The 17,995-nt window shown below is 47.8% G+C and overlaps 1 protein-coding gene across 1 annotated transcript; it reads left to right on the forward strand.

The window, feature by feature from the left end:
* The first annotated feature begins 3,201 nt into the window (after positions 1-3,201).
* On the forward strand, positions 3,202-15,873 carry PROKR2 (prokineticin receptor 2). The gene is made up of 3 exons (XM_058684958.1): positions 3,202-3,394; positions 5,571-6,153; positions 12,820-15,873. The coding sequence occupies exons 2-3, from the start codon at positions 5,696-5,698 to the stop codon at positions 13,514-13,516; spliced, it is 1,155 nt and encodes a 384-aa protein (XP_058540941.1). The 5' UTR covers positions 3,202-3,394; positions 5,571-5,695; the 3' UTR covers positions 13,517-15,873.
* The last annotated feature ends 2,122 nt before the right edge of the window (positions 15,874-17,995 follow it).

Genomic DNA, 17,995 nt, shown 5'->3' on the forward strand with positions numbered 1-17,995 from the left:
TGCTGTTGTATATTCCATGGGTTTGAACAAATGTCGATTGTCCCGTCTCCGCCATCATAGTATCATATAGAGTAGTTTCACTGCCCTAAAAATCCCCCATGTCCCAACTGTTTGTCCTTCTCTTGCCTAACCTCTGAAACCACTGACCCTTTTACTGTCTCCATAGTTTTGCCTTCTCCAGGATGTCGTATAGTTGGAACCACACGGTATGTAGCCTTTTCAGATTGGTTTCTTCCACTTAGTAATATGCACTTACAGTTCTTCTGTGTCTTCTCACGGCTTGATAAAGAGCTCATTTGGTTTTGGCACTGAAAATTCTGTTATCTGGATGTACTCCAGTTTAGTGATCCATTCAGCTACTGAAGGACATCAAGGTTGCTTCCAAATTTTGGTGATTGTGAATAAAACTGCTACACATGCCCGTGTGCAGGTTTTTGTGGAGACATAAGTTTTAAAATACCAAGGAATGTGATTGCTGTATCTTATGGTAAGGATGTGTTTGGCTTTGTAAAACAAAACAAAACAAAAACAAAACAAAGAAAAAAAAACCAACCAGCAAACCTCCAAAGTGGCCGTACCATTTTGCGTTTCCACCACAAATAGATCAGAATTCCTGTTGTTCCACATCCTCACCAGCATTTGGTGTTGTCAGTGTTCCAGCCATTGGCTATTCTAGTAAATATGTAGTGGTATCTCACTGCTGTTTTAATTTGCATTTCCCTGATGATATATGATATGGAGCATCTTTTCATGTGCTTATTTGTCTGCTATATCTCTTGTCATGAGGTGTCAGTGAGGGTCTTTGGCCAATTTTTTAATTGGTTTGTTTGTTTTCTTACTGATGAGTTTTAGGAGTTCTTTGTGTATTTGGGGGTAAAAGTCCTTCATCAGATACGTCTTTTACCCATATTATCTCCCAGTCTGTGGTTTGTCTTTTCATTTCTCTTGACAGTGTCTCTTGCAGAGCAGACATTTATAATTTTAATGAAGTCCAGCTTATTAATTCTTTCTTTTATGGATCTTGCCTTTGTTGTTGTATCTAAAAAGCCATCACGAAATCCAAGGTCATCTAGATTTTCTCCTATGTTATCTTCTAGGCATTTTATAGTTTTTCATTGTACAGTTGAGTCTGTGATCCCTTTTGAGTTAATTTGTGTGACAGCTACAAGGTCTGTGTCTAGATTGATTTTTTCACATGGGGATGTCTAATTGTTCCAGCACCATTTGTTGAAAAGACTGTCTTTTCTCCACTGTACTGCCTTCCCTCCTTTGTCAAAAATCAAAAGACTATATTTATGTGGATCTATTTCTGGGCTCTCTGCTCCCTTCCACTGATCCATTTGTCTATTCTTTCACCGATACCACACTGTCTTGATTACTGTAGCTTTATAGTAAGTCTTGAAGTCAGGTAGTGTTGGTCCTCCAATTGTGTTATTCTCCAATATTATGTGAGCTATTCTGAATCTTCATACAAATTTTTGTTTTGTTTTGTTAATTTTTATTTTTTTTTTTTAGAGAGACAGCGTGCATACAAGTGGGGAAGGGGCCAAAGGGAGAGAGTGAGAGAGAGAATCTTTTTTTTTTTAATGTTTATTTATTTTTAAGAGAGAGAGACAGAGTGCGAGCTGGGGAGGGGCAGAGAGAGAGAGGGAGACAGAATCTGAAGCAGGCTCCAGGCTTAGCACTGTTGGCACAGAGTCCGACACGGGGCTCGATCCCATGAAAGGTGAGATCATGACCTGAGCTGAAATCAAGAGTCATATCCTTAACTGACTGAGCCACCCAGGTGCCCTGATATCAACAAACATTCTAAAGTTTACATGAAAGGGCACCTGGGTGGCTCAGTCAGTCATGATCTCACCTTTCATGGGATGGAGCCCTGAGTCAGGTTCTGTGCTGACAATGCTGAGCCTGCTTGGGATTCTCTCTCTCCCTCTTTCTTTCCTCTATCCTACTCGTGCTCTCTCTCTCTCTCTCTCTCAAAATAAATAAAAAACTTAAAAAAAGAAAAAAAATGTTGATATCTACAAAATAACTTGCTGGATTTTGATTGTTTTTTTTTTTAATCTGTAGATCAAATTGGGGAAAACTGACATCTTGACCATATTGAATCTTCCTATCCGTGGATAAGGTAATATCTCTCCATTTATTTAGATTTCTGTCATATAGATCTTGTACATATTTTGTTAGGATTTATACCTAAGTATTTTCCTTTGGGGGCTGCTAGTGTAAATAGTATTGTATTTTCAATTTCAAGTGCCACTTGTTCATTGCTGATATATAGGAAAGCATTTGCCTTTTTTGTATTAACCTTGTATCTTGAAACTTTGCTATAATCACTTATTCTGGAAAGTTTTTGTTTGTTTGTTTGTTTGTTTGTTGTCAATTCCTTCTGATTTTCTACAAAGACATCATGCCATCTGCAACATAGACCATTTTACTTCTTCCTTCCCAATCCGTATAAGGAATCTTCCCAATCTGCATAAAGAAAACCTAGGAACAGAGTGGTAATGGAAATTGCCTACAATCAGAACCTGGAGGAAGCAAGGTGCAGGGCTCCAGAAACATGGCTCCAGACAGACTGGTGGAGGCCCAAGTGGGATAATCTCTGAAACGCCAAGGAATCTGGCAGTGATGGGTATCGCAAGGCTTTGATGAGGACTTCAGGGTAGGAGATTTGAGCAGGGCAATCTGCCCGGGATTCCCAGCTTCCTCCCCGAGAGCCTCCATCTCCATCACCACCCACCCACCACTATGCACCTCCAAGTCTCCCCGGCACCAGCCCCCCCGGGCACGATGGAATGTACCCCAGCGTCCTCCTAAATGAGCCGCCGTGTAGCGGGAGCGGACGCTGGTGGGGGCTCCTGCCAAAGACCGGACAGCCGGCTCCTGCATGGGCGACCCCAGAGAGGCCCCTCGGCGGGGCACTAAGGGCTCGGAATCCGCACCACCTAACCCCTGCTACTGAGGTCTCATTCACACTTCGGTGCGAAGACGCAGAAGCCTCTTGGAGCGGGCCAACCCGGCGGACTGGGGATCCTTGCCAACGCAGCCAGAACTCCGCGCGCCCGGCGCCCTGGGCACACCAGGTGCAGGAGCCGAAGGCCCACCCGGTGCCTCGGCGCGGGGGCAGGCTGGGGACCCCGGGGCGGAGTCGAGCGCGGGGCGGGGCGGGGCGCACCGGGCAGGGTCCGAGGCGCCTTGCCGAGCTGCAGGGGCGGAGCGCCAACTCCAGCGGGAAGACAGAGACCGCGACGCGCGGGGGAAGCGCGCTGGAGCGAGGAAGAAAGGACACCCTGGAACGCAGCGCCACTGCACGAGGAAGTCGCGGTCCCCCAGGACTGAACCCGGCGGCCAGAGCAGCGGAGCGCGCCGGGAGGAGGCGCCCAGGCAGGTAGGTGCTGAGCTCTGCGCGGTCCGGGGGCTCCCTTGGTGCGGTGGGGGCGTCATCCGGGCTGGGGGCGCCGACGCCCACTCCTTTCTCCGGGGGATTCGGGTTGCTTTGCCTCCCGTGTTTCTCGGGAGGCTCCCGGGCTGACTCCAAGTGGAGGAGTTCGTGCCGGGAGAGTCCACCACCCGCCAAGACCGGGCAGGGGACCCGGCGACGGGAAGCCGGGACTGGGGCGCGCGGGCGGCTGGGCTGGCGGGCGAGCGCCAAACTGCAGGGGAGGGCTTGGGCAGGGGGCACCTCGTTGAAAGGGAAGCTGAAGAGGGAAGCATCTCCCCGGGTAATTCCCGCTCACCGGGTCCAGCCCTTACCCCCGGTTTTCTTCTGGCCCGGAGGCCTCGCACGCTTCGCCTTTGGAGCCCGAATCTCCGACTCGATTCCCGCCCTTGCTGGGCGGCGCCTACGGGACCGCGCGGCCGCGCCGGGGCGGGTAAGTGAGGGAGGGGAGAGGGCGCCCGAAGCGGGTTGGTCTGGGGCAGGGGGGTGCGTCCCCCGAAAAATGGGACCGAGACCTGCGCCACCCGGGCTCACGTCCCCTCCTCGCGGAGCGTGGCAGCCGAGAGGACGCGACTCCCGCTTCTCGGTCTCGGGTCAGGCACTGTCTGCGGGGACCCGGGCTTCGCGGGAGAAGGCGAGGCGACCCGGACGGAGGACGCTCCCGGCTGCGGACGCCGTTGGCACTTGAACGTCGTCTGGCGGAGGAGGTTTTCGCCTCGGGTACGCAGCAGTCGCACGCGCTGCAGGTTCGAGCGGCCCTGCCACCCTGCGACGGCCGTCCCTGCTGCTTCAGTTCCTGTCCCTCGCTCTCCCCCTCCTCTGACGGGGCCCGGCCAAACCCGCTCTCCAGTTTGGTCCATTCTTGCTATCAGCATCCCGGGGCGCCCACACTTGGAGTCGTTTCCAGTTGTGTTAAGCCTGGAGAGGCAGGACACAGCTTGATGGCTGGGGTCTTCTTTCTGCTGGTGTTGGGATCTCGAGTTTCTTGTTTTTGTTTTGTTTTGTTTTTTCCCAAGGCCCTCCGATGCGTTGAACCCGGTGGTGCCCCATCTCCTAAGGGCTCAGTACTTCAGAGACTTTATTTTCCTTTGCCGTGGGGATCTTGAGGCACTGAAAACATAAAGGATTCGGGACAGTTTCAGCCCTCAGGCCCTCCTGGGTCCTCCCTGATATCCCCTTCCCCTTACTCCTGCCACCCCTTGGGGGCCGTTTTCAGTTAAGCCGGGTCTTGGAGCAGCCACCACCACTTTCAGAGGACAGGGACCTTGGTGACAAGATGTGGTGCTTCCCAGTCAGGGTTGATTCTGGGGGAGAATTGGGGGGTGGGGGGAGCTGTCCAAGGAGACAGGGAGATGATCACAAAAGTGGGAGCAGGGAGGGGAAGCAGACAAAGCGTTTCTTGTTAGATCTGGTTCCCAAAGCACAGAGGAGCAGCAGCAGAATTCTCTCCCTTCACCAGCAGAATCCTGGGCGGATCCTCATTCCTGCATCCCACAGACTCCTGTCCAGCCTCCACTGTCCAGGCCCAGTCTAGGCAGTGGGGATTTGGTTTCTAGGAAGATCAGTGCTCAGACAGCATAAATCACTGGCCCAGGATGACTCAGCCTGTTCATGTGAAAATGGATTTGGTGATGTCCATGTCCAAGGTTTGGCCAGGACATAGGGGCCAGTGCCCTGCTTTGGAGAAAAGACCTTGCCGTGTGTCCCGATCCTCCGGCTTCATTGTCCTTGACCAAAAGGTGACACGGCATGGTAGCTGCTGTGGAAGCCTGGGCCAACCGCCTGGAACAAGCTTGTTAAACTTTTTGAAGACTTTGTGGGAGTTGATGGTGGGAAGGGGAGAGTGACTGGGCAGTCAGACTGGTCCCGGCTCCTGAGAAAAAGACAGACATGCAGGCTCTTCGTGGGTGTCTCTGGAGAATCTAGGTCATCCTATGCCCAGTACCTTCTGAAAGCCAATGGAGGATTTCCCAGTTTCCAGACCTCATGTCCTCTCTCCCCCAAAGTCTGGGTAATTCTGTCTCAGGGTAGTCACTGGGTCTGGTTGGCTTCCACTTGGGGAGCTCTGGGAGAATATTACCAGGTATTTTCCTGCATGTTGCCCACTGACTGTGTCTCCTTCCAGGGTCCAGGATGGCGTGGTGACTCTCCTCAAGGATGTGGGCGGGGTGCTAGGCTCGGCGACTCACGACAGCAGAAGGTCTGGATCCCCAGCTCAGAATTCTCACCACTCCACCTGCAGTCTCCACCATGGCAGCCCAGAATGGAAACACTACTTTCGCACCCAACTTCAGCCCGGCTCAAGACCATACCTCCTCCCTCCCGTTCAACTTCAGTTATGGTGATTACGACCTCCCTCTGGACGAGGACGAGGACATGACCAAGACTCGGACCTTCTTTGCCGCCAAGATCGTCATCGGTGTGGCACTGGCGGGCATCATGCTGGTTTGCGGCGTCGGCAACTTTGTCTTTATTGCTGCCCTCGCCCGCTGTAAGAAGCTGCGCAACCTGACCAACCTGCTCATCGCTAACCTGGCCGTCTCTGACTTCCTGGTGGCCGTCATCTGCTGCCCCTTCGAGATGGACTACTACGTGGTGCGCCAGCTCTCCTGGGAGCACGGCCACACGCTCTGCGCCTCTGTCAACTACCTGCGTACAGTCTCACTCTACGTCTCCACCAACGCCCTGCTGGCCATCGCTATCGACAGGTGAGGGTGCCGGGCCGGGGTAAGGATGGGGGCTGGGCCAGGCAGCCCCTTTCCTCACTTCAGCCCCGACAGGTTGGCGCCACTGCCGATTCGGAGGCTGGCTCATCTATTCGAGGCAAGAGGAGACCTGGTTTCCTCACTTGGGGCTCACATTCCCCCCCCAGACGTGGGCGAGAGGGAGGCTCCTGAGCCCCCCCAGCTCTGGGCCGTGCCTGCAGATACCACGTCTGCCACAGAGTGGGTGCAGGCATGTCACGTGAGCGCGAGCAGCCACAAACACGACTGAACGCAAAAGCAGAAAGTTTAGGCCACGTGAGACTTCACCAGGGCACCTTCCGGTCAGGGTCACGCGTACCAAGTTTGTCCTGTAGCCAGTACCCAAGTCAAGACGTGGAACATTTATTTGCATCACCTAGAAAACTCCCTTGTCCCCCTTACCAGTCAGTTCGCACCCCACACAACCATGGCTCTGATCTCACTCATCGTCGTTTGATTTTGTCTGTTCTTTAACTTCATAAAAACAGAATCGTACGGTAATGTACCCTTGTTTCTCGTGCCTTTGTTGTAGAGCTGATTTTAAAATAAGATAACCGCCTATTTGTAGAAAAGAGGGAAGGACATCCTTGCCTTTGTTTCCTTGCGTACATCCATGGGCTCATTTGCATACATTTGCATGAGATGTTCTGGAAGTCCTTGCTCTCTTATAAATTTATAAAATCTACAAAATTTCTAGTAGCAGCTTGTGACAAATCTTACACGTGTTTTATTTATGCAAACAGCTATAGAGCTATAAGCCAGTATCAGGTCACCGCTGGCTCTGTTTGAGGGGGGCAGCTGGTAAAACATCCTCTTGGTCCACAGTGTGCTGAAACTCATTTTTAAATTTTTTTTATTATTTTCTTAAATGTTATTTAAAAATTTTTTTTATTGTTCATTTTTTTTTTTTTTTTTGAGAGAGAGAGAGGGTGCGAGCAAGGGAGGGGCAGAAAGAGAGGGAGATACAGAATCCGAAGCAGGTTCCAGGCTCTGAGCTGTCAGCACAGAGCCTGACACGGCCTCGAACCCACAAACTGCGAGATCATGACCTGAGCTGAAGTCAGACGCTTAACTGACTGAGCCACCCAGAGGCCCCTAAATTCATTTTGATGATGTGTTTTTTAAACATCTTTTTTCCCTTCTGTCTCCTTTGAACTCTTCAGTTTTTTCCTTGCTCTCAGTGCTATTTAGGTTTGTCATCCCTTTTAATGAGGCAGTTCATTATTTTTCATAATGAAATACACGTAGAGGTCTAAGAGGCATCTTCTTTTTAAAACATAATTCCTGCAGGATAAACAACTCTGTTATTACAGCTCTCCAACCCTAAAACCAGTGTTTGTAAGATGTAACTGTCCAGCAACTGCACAAAATCCCCGAGGGCAAATGATACAAAGTCAGATTCCTAGCCCCCACCCCCCAGCCCTACTAAATGAGAATCCCTTGGGCTAGGTCCCAGGAATCTGCATTTTTATCCAATTCCCTGAGTGATTCTGATGCTCACTCAGGTGAGAGTTATCCCTGTCCTCATCCCCTTTGACCTGTGGAAACCTTTGTCTTTATAACGTTGGGGGTTTGGGCGACGTAGGAGTCTCTTAGGAAGCAGCCATCCAGTCGTAATACAAAGAGTGGTTCCTTTTTCACCCTGAACCAGCTCTGCCGTCAGCTTCCCAGCTCCATCCACAGCTCTGCCATTCCGCCCATCACCCAGGCAGCAAATGTTACCATCATTCTTTTTTTTTTTTTTTTTAGGTTTTTATTTGAATTCCAGTTAGTTAACATACAGCGTAATATTAGTTTCAGGTCTACAGTATAGTGACTCAACACTTCCTCACAGCGCCAGTGCTCATCGTGACAAGTGCACCCCTTAATCCCCATCACCTGTTCCGCCCATCCCCCCCCACCTCCCCAGTTTGTTCTCCATTGTTAAGAGTGTATTTCTCTGTTTCTCTCTCTCTTTTCCCACTTTGCTCATTTGTTTTGTTTCTTAAATGCCACATATGAGCGAAATCATATGGTATTTGTCCTCCTGACTTATTTTGCTTAGCATTACGCTCTCTAGCTCCATCCACGCCATTGCAAATGGCAGGATTTCATTTTTTTTTTTAATGTTTACTTATTTTGAGAGAGAGAAAGAGAGAGAGAGCCGGGGAGGGGTAGAGAGCGAGGGAGAGAGAGACACTGCCAAGCAGGCTCTGCGCTGTCAGTGTAGAGCCCCATGCGGGGCCCCATCTCACAAACTGTGACATCATGACCTCAGCTGAAATCAAGAATCTGACACTTAACCCACTAAGCCAACAGGCACCCAAGATTGCATTCTTTTTGATAGTTAAGTAATGTTCCATTATATATATATGTATATATATAATCACATATGTATATATATAATATAATCACATATATATGTATATATATAATATAATCACATATATATATCTATATATCACATCTTCTTTATCCATTCATCAATAAATGGACACTTGGGCTGTTTCCATAATTTGGTTATTTATTATAAATAATGCTGTAATAAACATAGGGGTGGGTACATATATCCCTTTGAGTTAATGTTTTTGTATGCTTTGGATTTGCTGGATCATAGGGTAGTTCTATTTTTAACTTTCTGAGGAGCCTCCATACTGTTTTCCACAGTGGCTGCACCAGTTTGCATTCCCACCAATAGTGCAGGAGGTTTCCTTTTTTTCTCCACATCTTCGCCAATGCCTGTTGTTTCTTGTATTTTTTTATTTTAGCCATTCTGACAGGCGTGAGGTGCTATCTCATTGTGGTTTTGATTTGTATTTCCCTGATGATGAGTGATGTTGAGCATCTCTTCATGTGTCTGTTGACCATCTGGATGTCTTCTTTGGAGAAGTACCTGGTCATGTCTTCTGCCCATTTTTAAGTTGGATTATTTGCTTTGGGAGTGTTGAGTTGTAGAAGTTCTTTATATATTTTGGATACTAGCCCTTTATTGCATATGTCATTTGCAAATATCTTTTCCCGTTGTGTAGGCTGCCTTTTAGTTTTGTTGTTGTTGTTCTTGTTTTTAGAGAGGGAGTATGAGCAGGGGAGAGGGGCAGAGGAACAGAGAGAGAGAGAGAGAGAGAGAATGAGAATCTTAAGCAGGCTCCATGCTCAGTGAGGAGCCCAACTCAGGGCTCAGTCCCATGACCCTGGGATCATGACCTGAGCTGAAATCAAGAGTCAGACACTCAACCGCTCAACTGACTGAGCGACACAGGCACCCTGCCTTTTAGTTTGGTTGATTGTTTCCTTGACTGTGCAGAAGCTTTTTATTTTGATGCAGTCTCAATAGTTTATTTTTTGCTTTTGTTTCCCTTGCCTCAGGAGACATATCTAGAAAAAAAAGTTGCTACAGAGGATGTCAGAGAAATTACTGCCTGTGCTCTCTTCTAGGATTTTTATAATTTCAGGTCTCACATGTAGGTCTTTAATCCATTTTGAATTCACTTTTGTGTGTGATACAAGAAAGTCGTCCAGTTTCTTTCTTTCCCACGCTGTCTTCCACTGGAATGCAGGAAGCAGAGCCTGAAATGCCAAGGTGAGGGCTGCTAGGGAAATGGTGGTCCAGTAGCCAAGAGGACTCTGGAAACAGAACTAACTCAGGATTTCATCTCTCTCTCTCTCTCTCTCTCTCTTTCTCTCTCTCTCTCCTTCCCTCTCAACCCCCCTCCAATATAGTTCCAGCAAGAAAAGTATCTTGATAACCAATGCCAGAGAGAATTTCTACATTCCTGCTTCTTCTGTCGTGGACTCTTAAATTCTAATATTTTCGAATCCAGTAACAACTTCCTCGTTACAAAAGAGATTCCAAAATTCAGAGTTGTCATCAAATAAATCAAAAAGGAGGGGCGCCTGGGTGGCACAGTCGGTTAAGCTCTGACTTTTGCTCAGGTCATGATTTCGCGGTCCGTGAGTTCAAGCCCCACATCAGGCTCTGTGCTGGCAGCTCGGAGCCTAGAGCCTGCTTCAGATTCTGCGTCTCCTCTCTCTGCCCCTCCCCTGCTCGTACTCTCTCTCTCTCTCCCTAAAAATTAAATAAACATTAAAAAAAAAGAATTAAAAAAAAAAGAAAGAAAGAAAGGCAAAAACACTGGCCTAGGAGTGACCCAGAACATCTGAGTCCCAAGCTGGATAAATCCATTATGCTCCTGGGACTTAGTTTCTTCATCTGTGAAACAGAAATAATAATAACTTGACTGACAACCTCTCCAGCTTTTGTCAGGTTCCGAGAAGGTAAACCTACATAAAGCATGTTGGAAGCTATAGTATTTTGTTAAAACTGATCTTTCCCCATGACTTGTCCATTGGCAAGAGGGACAGCCACAAGGTCTTTGTTACCATCTGTCTGCGTGGATGCATGTTTCCTGAGATCAGCACCCTCCTAGGATCTCTATGAGCTGAAATAACATCTCTCCCAGGTCCTCTGCACATAAATCTCACCCTTCTTCTGGCAGTGGCATTCAGAAATGGCAGTAGATAGCCCTTCTGATATTTCCACATAGAACAGGCATGTGTTACCAAGGAGTAAGGTGCACAGGGAAGCCTGTGTCTCTCTCACTGGCCTGTGTCAGGGTTTGTAGGTTTCCCTCATTGACTATGAAGTGGCCCCTGTGCTCACAGAGAAAAGCCCTACTGTCCAGTATCAGTGTCATCACTTTGGGAGTGAGAGTTTGGCTGTCCATCTTTCTTATCATTTTGCCTTATTTTTCAATTGGTTTTGAACCTGAGTGCTGTTTATTAGGCTGTTATATTGGAAAACCTGAAACTCCCTGTGCTGCTTTGACATCCTCGAGCCCCACAGGGCCCCCAGGGTTCCTAGCCATGAGGCCCTCTGTCCTTGCCAGGTATAGCCCTCTACCCAGCAGGAAAGGTTCTTGACCTGCTAGTCTTGTCTCGGCTGGACCAGCTGCACCCTCAGTCCTCAACCTGATGCGTGTCACCTCCCTATCAGGTGGCAAAATTATTCAAACAAGCCGATCACATCCTCTCATGGGAGCCCAGGGTCACTTAATCCTCTTGTCGCTACAAAGCCTGCTGCCCACCACCCCTGCTGGCTCATTCTGTTCCTGTGTGCCACTCTTATGTGGCCCCACATGCTTGGCAGTGTCCCTCTCTCTGGGCGGTGAGTGTAGGTGACTAGTTAACTCCTCTAGGGCTCATCCGTCCACTGCCGGGTGTTGTGTGTTCACTCACCTCGTTCTCCATAGGGCAGGGGAATCCTGCCTTCATCAGCGGGTGAATAGGAGGTGGTCAGAATCTCACAAGCTCCATGAAGCGTTCCCGGACTACATCGCTAACATAATGACCATGTCTTCCTTCAAGTCGCTCTTGACCTGTCACTTGGTTATTCTAGTTTCTGTGTGGAAGAAAAGCTCCCGGAGGTCAAGGACTGTGTCTTCTACTCTGTCTCCATTTACACAGGTTGGGCCCACAGCAGGACCAGCAACCTGCTGTGGATTTACCAGGTTGTAGCAGATGCTACTGATATGCTCCTCTCAGACCCCTTTGCTCCTGTCACGTCTGCCCCTGTCCACTCCCACCTGTCAACACCCACGTTTCTTTGTCCGAAGGCCTCCTCTGGCTCCCCCAACAACGACTTAGGAGAGTTGGTGTATAAATACCCCTGCTCCCTCCCACTCCTGGGGGAACTACACCTGCTCCAAGAGTTCCTCGGCAAGAACGAGCACCAGTGAAACCTTGCTCAATAGTGCAACCTGTAGTGACCCCACGAAGGGCTCCAACCTCTCCCAGGCAGGGTCGCTCACTGGAACGAGCAGGATAAAGCTCTAACGTTGTGTGCCGCTTTGTGGTGTCGAGGCAACTTCACACACCTCATCTGAGCTTGAGACAACCCAGGAGGTGGGTGTTAAAGCTCTGTATCAGGAGCCGGGATCCTGGTCCCTGCACCGAGTGAGGTTGGGCAAGTCATTTACTTCTCACATTAGACTCCTTAAATTCCACCCTAAACCCACCCTTACGCTCCTGCTCTGTAATGCAGGATGGTCCCTGGGGGGGAGGGGAGAGGAAAGCCCTAGTGCACTGCCCTGAAAAGGCCCCTATCTCTCTCTGAGCTCCAGAGCCCTTTTTTCACCTCAAAACCATGAGGTATTTGGAATAAAGAGTTTTGAAAGTATTAAGTTCTTGGGCAGAATGGCAAGACTGAAAACCAAGGTGGTGTCAATGGGACTAATAATAATAACAAGAACGCCACATATATTTATTGAACACCTACTACAATGCAAAGCATTTGACAAACATTATCATGTTTAATATTTACAGCAGCCCCACAAGGTAGGTTGTCATTTTATCCCATGTTGCATTTGAGGAAATAAATCTCAGAAGGGCTGAGTGATTCCCTCCAGACCCCAAAGCCACTAAGGGGGAAGAGCTGGGATTTATTCCACCTGTTTGCCCAAAACCTGTGCTGTTTCCACTAAACCACTGCACTACTCCAAATAATGTTGCTAAAATAAGATGAAGTCTGGTGAAGCTGGATAATTACATGGGAACTCACTGTGCCATCCTGTTTTTGTGCCTGTTTGGGCTTAGATCGAGACTAATGTTTCCAAGCACATATCATTATTACTGATGGCTTTCCTCCCCCGCCAGATATCTCGCCATCGTCCACCCCTTGAAACCACGGATGAATTATCAAACGGCCTCCTTCCTGATTGCTTTGGTCTGGGTGGTGTCCATTCTCATTGCCATCCCATCGGCCTACTTCACAACAGAGACGGTCCTGTTCATCGTCAAAAGCCAGGAGAAGATCTTCTGCGGCCAGATCTGGCCGGTGGACCAGCAGCTCTACTACAAGTCCTACTTCCTGTTCATCTTCGGCGTGGAGTTCGTGGGCCCCGTGCTCACCATGACCCTGTGCTACGCCAGGGTGTCCCGCGAGCTGTGGTTCAAGGCCGTCCCGGGCTTCCAGACAGAGCAGATCCGGAAGCGGCTGCGCTGCCGCAGGAAGACGGTGCTGGTGCTCATGTGCGTCCTCACGGCCTACGTGCTGTGCTGGGCGCCCTTCTACGGCTTCAGCATCGTGCGCGACTTCTTCCCCGCCGTGTTCGTCAAGGAGAAGCACTACCTCACTGCCTTCTACGTGGTCGAGTGCATCGCCATGAGCAACAGCATGATCAACACCGTGTGCTTCGTGACGGTCAAGAACAACACCGTGAAGTACTTCAAGAAGATGCTGCTGCTCCACTGGCGGCCCTCCTATCACGGGAGCAAGTCCAGCGCCGACCTGGAGCTCAAAACCAGCGGCATGCCGGCCACCGAAGAGGTGGACTGTATCAGGCTCAAGTGACCGCCTGGTGCTCTGAGGTGGAAAACCCGAAAGCCAGCACTCCGAGCACAGTCCACCAGTAACCAAGTTCACACAGGCTGCCTGGGAAAAGGGCAACTGTGTTCCATCTCGCTGCCCTCAAGGAGCGGATGCTTCTGAGTCATGGTGGGTGGTGAGACTCAACGCAGCTGACGTGGACTGGACAGCTCCTGTGTGCCGGCCACACCAATGAGATTGGACAAGACGACAGGAGCTGGCATTTACCAGTTACTGTGTGCAAAAATTAAATAAGAAAAAATGTCAGAAGCTATTGGTGTCACCAAGCGATGGCCAGTCAGAAGCCTCACATGGTTATTGGCACTCACTCTCCATCTACCTACCCTCATTCTCTATCTCATCAGTTTGCAGGAAAGTCAAAAGGCTATAGAATAAGCCACTTAGACGTGATGGAAATGTAAGGATAAGTTCGTCAGAGTGTGGGGTTTACAGCCTCTTGGGAAGAAGGTTCATGCCATCACGTTGAACTTTCCCACTCAGCTCCCATTACCTCCCTAAGGATATTCTTCAGGATTCTGGCTGTGAGAAAAGAATTTTTCTCATAACCAGGCCATTGGTTAGCTACAGTGGTGTGATTTCAAAGTAAAGGACCAAAAAAAATCTCTTTTCCACTGATGCTTGAAAGCTCATCATTCTTTTGGGTGAAGACATACAGTCTTGAAATGACACATCCTGTCCTTGATACATTAGTGTAAAGGATTCAGAGGCTGTAATGTCAGGGAGGAAGGGGACAGAGAAAGGGGTGGAGCTTGCCACTGGCAATGAGCATAATCTATGTTGCTCTTTTACTAAGGTGTGGATCACTTTTCTAGGACAAATCGTCTTTTGAGAACAAAGTGATCTCTGCTTGGAACGGAAAGGCCTGGGTTCACGTCTTTAAGATTCATGTGACCTGGATGCTTACTCTCTCGGTTTCTTGGTTTTGCTTCAATGAAATAAGGGTGATGAAAATACCTGTACTGTCTACTTTACAGGAGTATTGGGGGAGCCTGCTGACGCCATAGTTTGTGAAAGTGCTTTGTACTATACTAGTGACAAGAATGGCTAAGTGATATTCAACAGTTTGGATAAGAGAATCCCCATTCACTGTGACTTAATGTGAAGAAACACTCCCGCTTTTTCATTCCTGTTCTTTGGACCAGGGACTCCTGAACTCTTCACAGTGCAGCCCATCTACACTGGGGTAAAAAAAAAAAAAGGAACGCCTGTCCTGGGTTGTAATGAGGAAGATTTAACTTCAGAACTTCAATGACTGCCCGCCGCCCCCCACCTCTTCAGAAGCATTGATGGTCTTCCCTGCATGTTGTCAAGGAGCTTGCCCCAGGGCTGCATAATGTTTGCATTAGTATACATTGGTGATGATTGTGTATATATGTCCTCAATTCTTCCTTGTTCATTTTGAAGCAGAGACTACAAATGGTACCCGGTTTGGGACTGACCCATCCACATTTGGACAACTCCGACTTTTCTGTAGAGAAAGGGTTAATGAGTTGTCTGCTTGTTTATCTTTGAAGTAAGTGTTGGTTTGCCCAACAGTGAAGTTTCAAACAACGTTTTCTTCCATCACCACCCAGCAGACTCACCTTCAGCCCAATCACTGTACCCTCAGAAAATGCAGGCTCACTTTAACATTAGCTTAAGCCAAATGGTTTGTAAGTTCTAAGTTTACAAAATATACACAATGCGATTTAAAGCAAGCAGCAAAGTATTTGGGGTTATCTGCATTTTTACAAATAGAATAATAACTATGCTTTTATTTATTACCCCCATCCAGACCCTTCTCCTAATTAGAAGATTCTTTAAGAGTAGACTGTGCACCAGTTGTGTGTGTCAAAAGAATTCAGCCCTTTTTTCCTTTTTACCTGAAATGGACCATCCTCTTTTCATTGAAATTTAACCGAAATAACTTTGTAAATATCAGTGTGTTTGTGATTTTTTTCCAGGGAATGAGTGTTATGTTATCCAATTAAATAATTAATATATGGAATCTTAACCACAATGTTCAAGTGTTTCCCCATATATATAAGTATATTTAGATATAAACAAAGTAATAGCCACCTAAACAGTTCAATCATGAAACTGAGAAGAAATTTGTTCAAGGCATATTTAGAACAGTGGCAGCTCAAACCAGCATCCAGCCTCATGTAGGTTACATCCCTCAAGCTTACAGCCCAGGAGTGTTTTCATGCATGCAGAAACGATTTTGTGCCCGTGTTACCCCTTTGTTTAAAAGTCATCTTGTTTGTGTAATGAAAACCGCTGTTTGCATGGAGACTGTCCATTCATCTAACTGGTGTTAAGGTAATAAAAAATTAATTGCACTTGTGTTCACCCTTTTCTTCTCAAGACTAATTAATGAGGGGCGCCTGGGTGGCTCAGTCGGTTAAGCATCCGACTCTTGATTTCAGCTCAGGTTAAGAGCTCAGGGTCGTCAGATCAAGCCCCGAGCCTGCTTAAAGATTCTCTCTCTCCCTCTGCCCCTCTCCACCACTCATGCTCTCTCTCTCTAAAATAAAAAAAGACTAATGATAAGCTTAAGATACTTTTAATGCACTTAGATATGTAAATGTCTATATATACTATTGTGTATTGAAATTTTAATCTCATTTGACAAAACAGATCCATTTCCTTGGCCAGAACAAGAGAAAATATGGCTTTGTGATGAAGCTATTATTAGAGATTTTTCTTTCAGCATCCAATATCTAAATAAGTTGATTCTCAAATTGAAGAAATCAAAAGATGGCTTCAAGCGCTCAGGCATAAAAACCAATTCCAGACTTATGAGGGAGAATGTGACATGTGGGAGGTGATTAGAAAACTTTAAGAGTTCTGTTTCTAGGGGGAAATGATGGGTTTGAAACATATCTCCTCAATTTAACCATTCTCTCTCCCTTAGGCTCAGAAACACACACACACACACACACACACACACACACATCTATAGGGCACTAGAGCAAGAAATGACCTTTCAAGAGCATATGATTCAACTTACTCCTTTCTTAGGTGAGGAGATCTGAACACCAGATGAAAAAATGATTTGCTTAAGGATGCACAGCTAACACTTGGAGCCAAAACATTGCCCCAAGGTCTAACTCTGATCCAGTGAACTGCCCTGAGCCACTGTATTCTGGAGAAGAATCTTCCAAAAAAGATAACCTCCTCTAGGAATGCTTCAAGGGCCATTTAAACTGGTTTCTGACCTACTGGGAGAAGTTGCACAAAAGACACCTTCCCTCCCTCTGACAAGCAAAGAGTGCATCCCATCCATGTGACTTCATAATCCAGACTCCAAGATTCCAGAGAAACCAAAAAGCATCATGCCAGGGCCCCTCTAGTGCTCCTATGTTTCTTTCTCCCATGAGAAACATGCCCTCACTGGGGGAGGTCTGAACACATTGACCTGAATGTACATGGAGCTATTTGGAAGTGACACTAGAGCATATGGGAAAGCAGATTGTGAGGAGAGGTGACATTGACCCAAAGGACAGCAGGTAGTGGGAAAGGGGGTTTGTTCATATTCAAAGACAAAGCGAGTCTGGGGCCACCCAAGACACAGTATGCAATCCTCAACCAAGTCACTATCAGCTGACCCCAAGCAGTGGTCATTCTTCATGCTTCCCAAGAACCAAATGCCTTCTGGTCACCAGGTCAGCCTCCCTCCTGAGGCATACCAACCAGGCGCACATTGTCCCCTGGGGTTTCTTGCCCAGCTTACTCCTGTGTTCAGAGAGCTCCAAATAAGGGACAGTTTTTCCAAGAGATTAAACCTGTGTGAGAAAAAAAAAAATGTGTCTGGCACTTTCTTCAGATATAACCAACTCGTGGGAGGCAAGAGATTTATTGGAACTTAGAATGAAGAAGTAATCGCTGGACAGGGAAACAAGCAGGAAGGAGGTTTGCCTCCCAGAAGCAGGAAGGTCAGCCCTTGGAACAGAAGGCCGTGTAGGCACAAGGTCCTTGCATCCTTTTGCTGACTCTTATAGTGAATTTCCGCAGATGAGTGTCACAGGCTGAAATGAAAGAGGTAATTCCTGGAAGCTTGGTTAAGTGTTGTTTAATGTTATTTAATGGTAATCCCAGCTCTGGCTCCAACACAATCTTTTGACTGAACCTGGCTTCAGGGATGGTCCACTGTGTGTAAAAAAAGGGCCTTCCACCCACTCATCCAGTCTCTATGATGCTGCGGAGGAACAGAGCTGATGGAGGTGCAAGCCTGGGTCCCAAGGTGACTCTTGAGATGATATACAAAATGGAGACACTGTAAACACAAAAGTGGAAGGAATTCAGAAGACAGTTTCCTTCCAGCCATGGGATCAGACAAGGTTCGGGGTGGTGGGGTAGTCAGGCAGAGCCCTGGACGATGGTGGGGAGAAGGCATCCCAGGCAAAGGGGACAGAATGACCAAAGATGTAGAAGAGGGGAAATGAGACGGAATACACATGG

Source organism: Neofelis nebulosa, chromosome 9, assembly GCF_028018385.1.
Source record: "Neofelis nebulosa isolate mNeoNeb1 chromosome 9, mNeoNeb1.pri, whole genome shotgun sequence".
NCBI lineage: Eukaryota > Metazoa > Chordata > Mammalia > Carnivora > Felidae > Neofelis > Neofelis nebulosa.

Bases quoted from the DNA above. Each gene is read 5' to 3' on its own strand.
- PROKR2 (XM_058684958.1), top strand. From the start codon at position 5,696: ATGGCAGCCCAGAATGGAAACACTACTTTCGCACCCAACTTCAGCCCG. The intron at 6,154-12,819 runs GTGAGGGTGCCG...CTCCCCCGCCAG, and splicing joins CTGGCCATCGCTATCGACAG to ATATCTCGCCATCGTCCACC.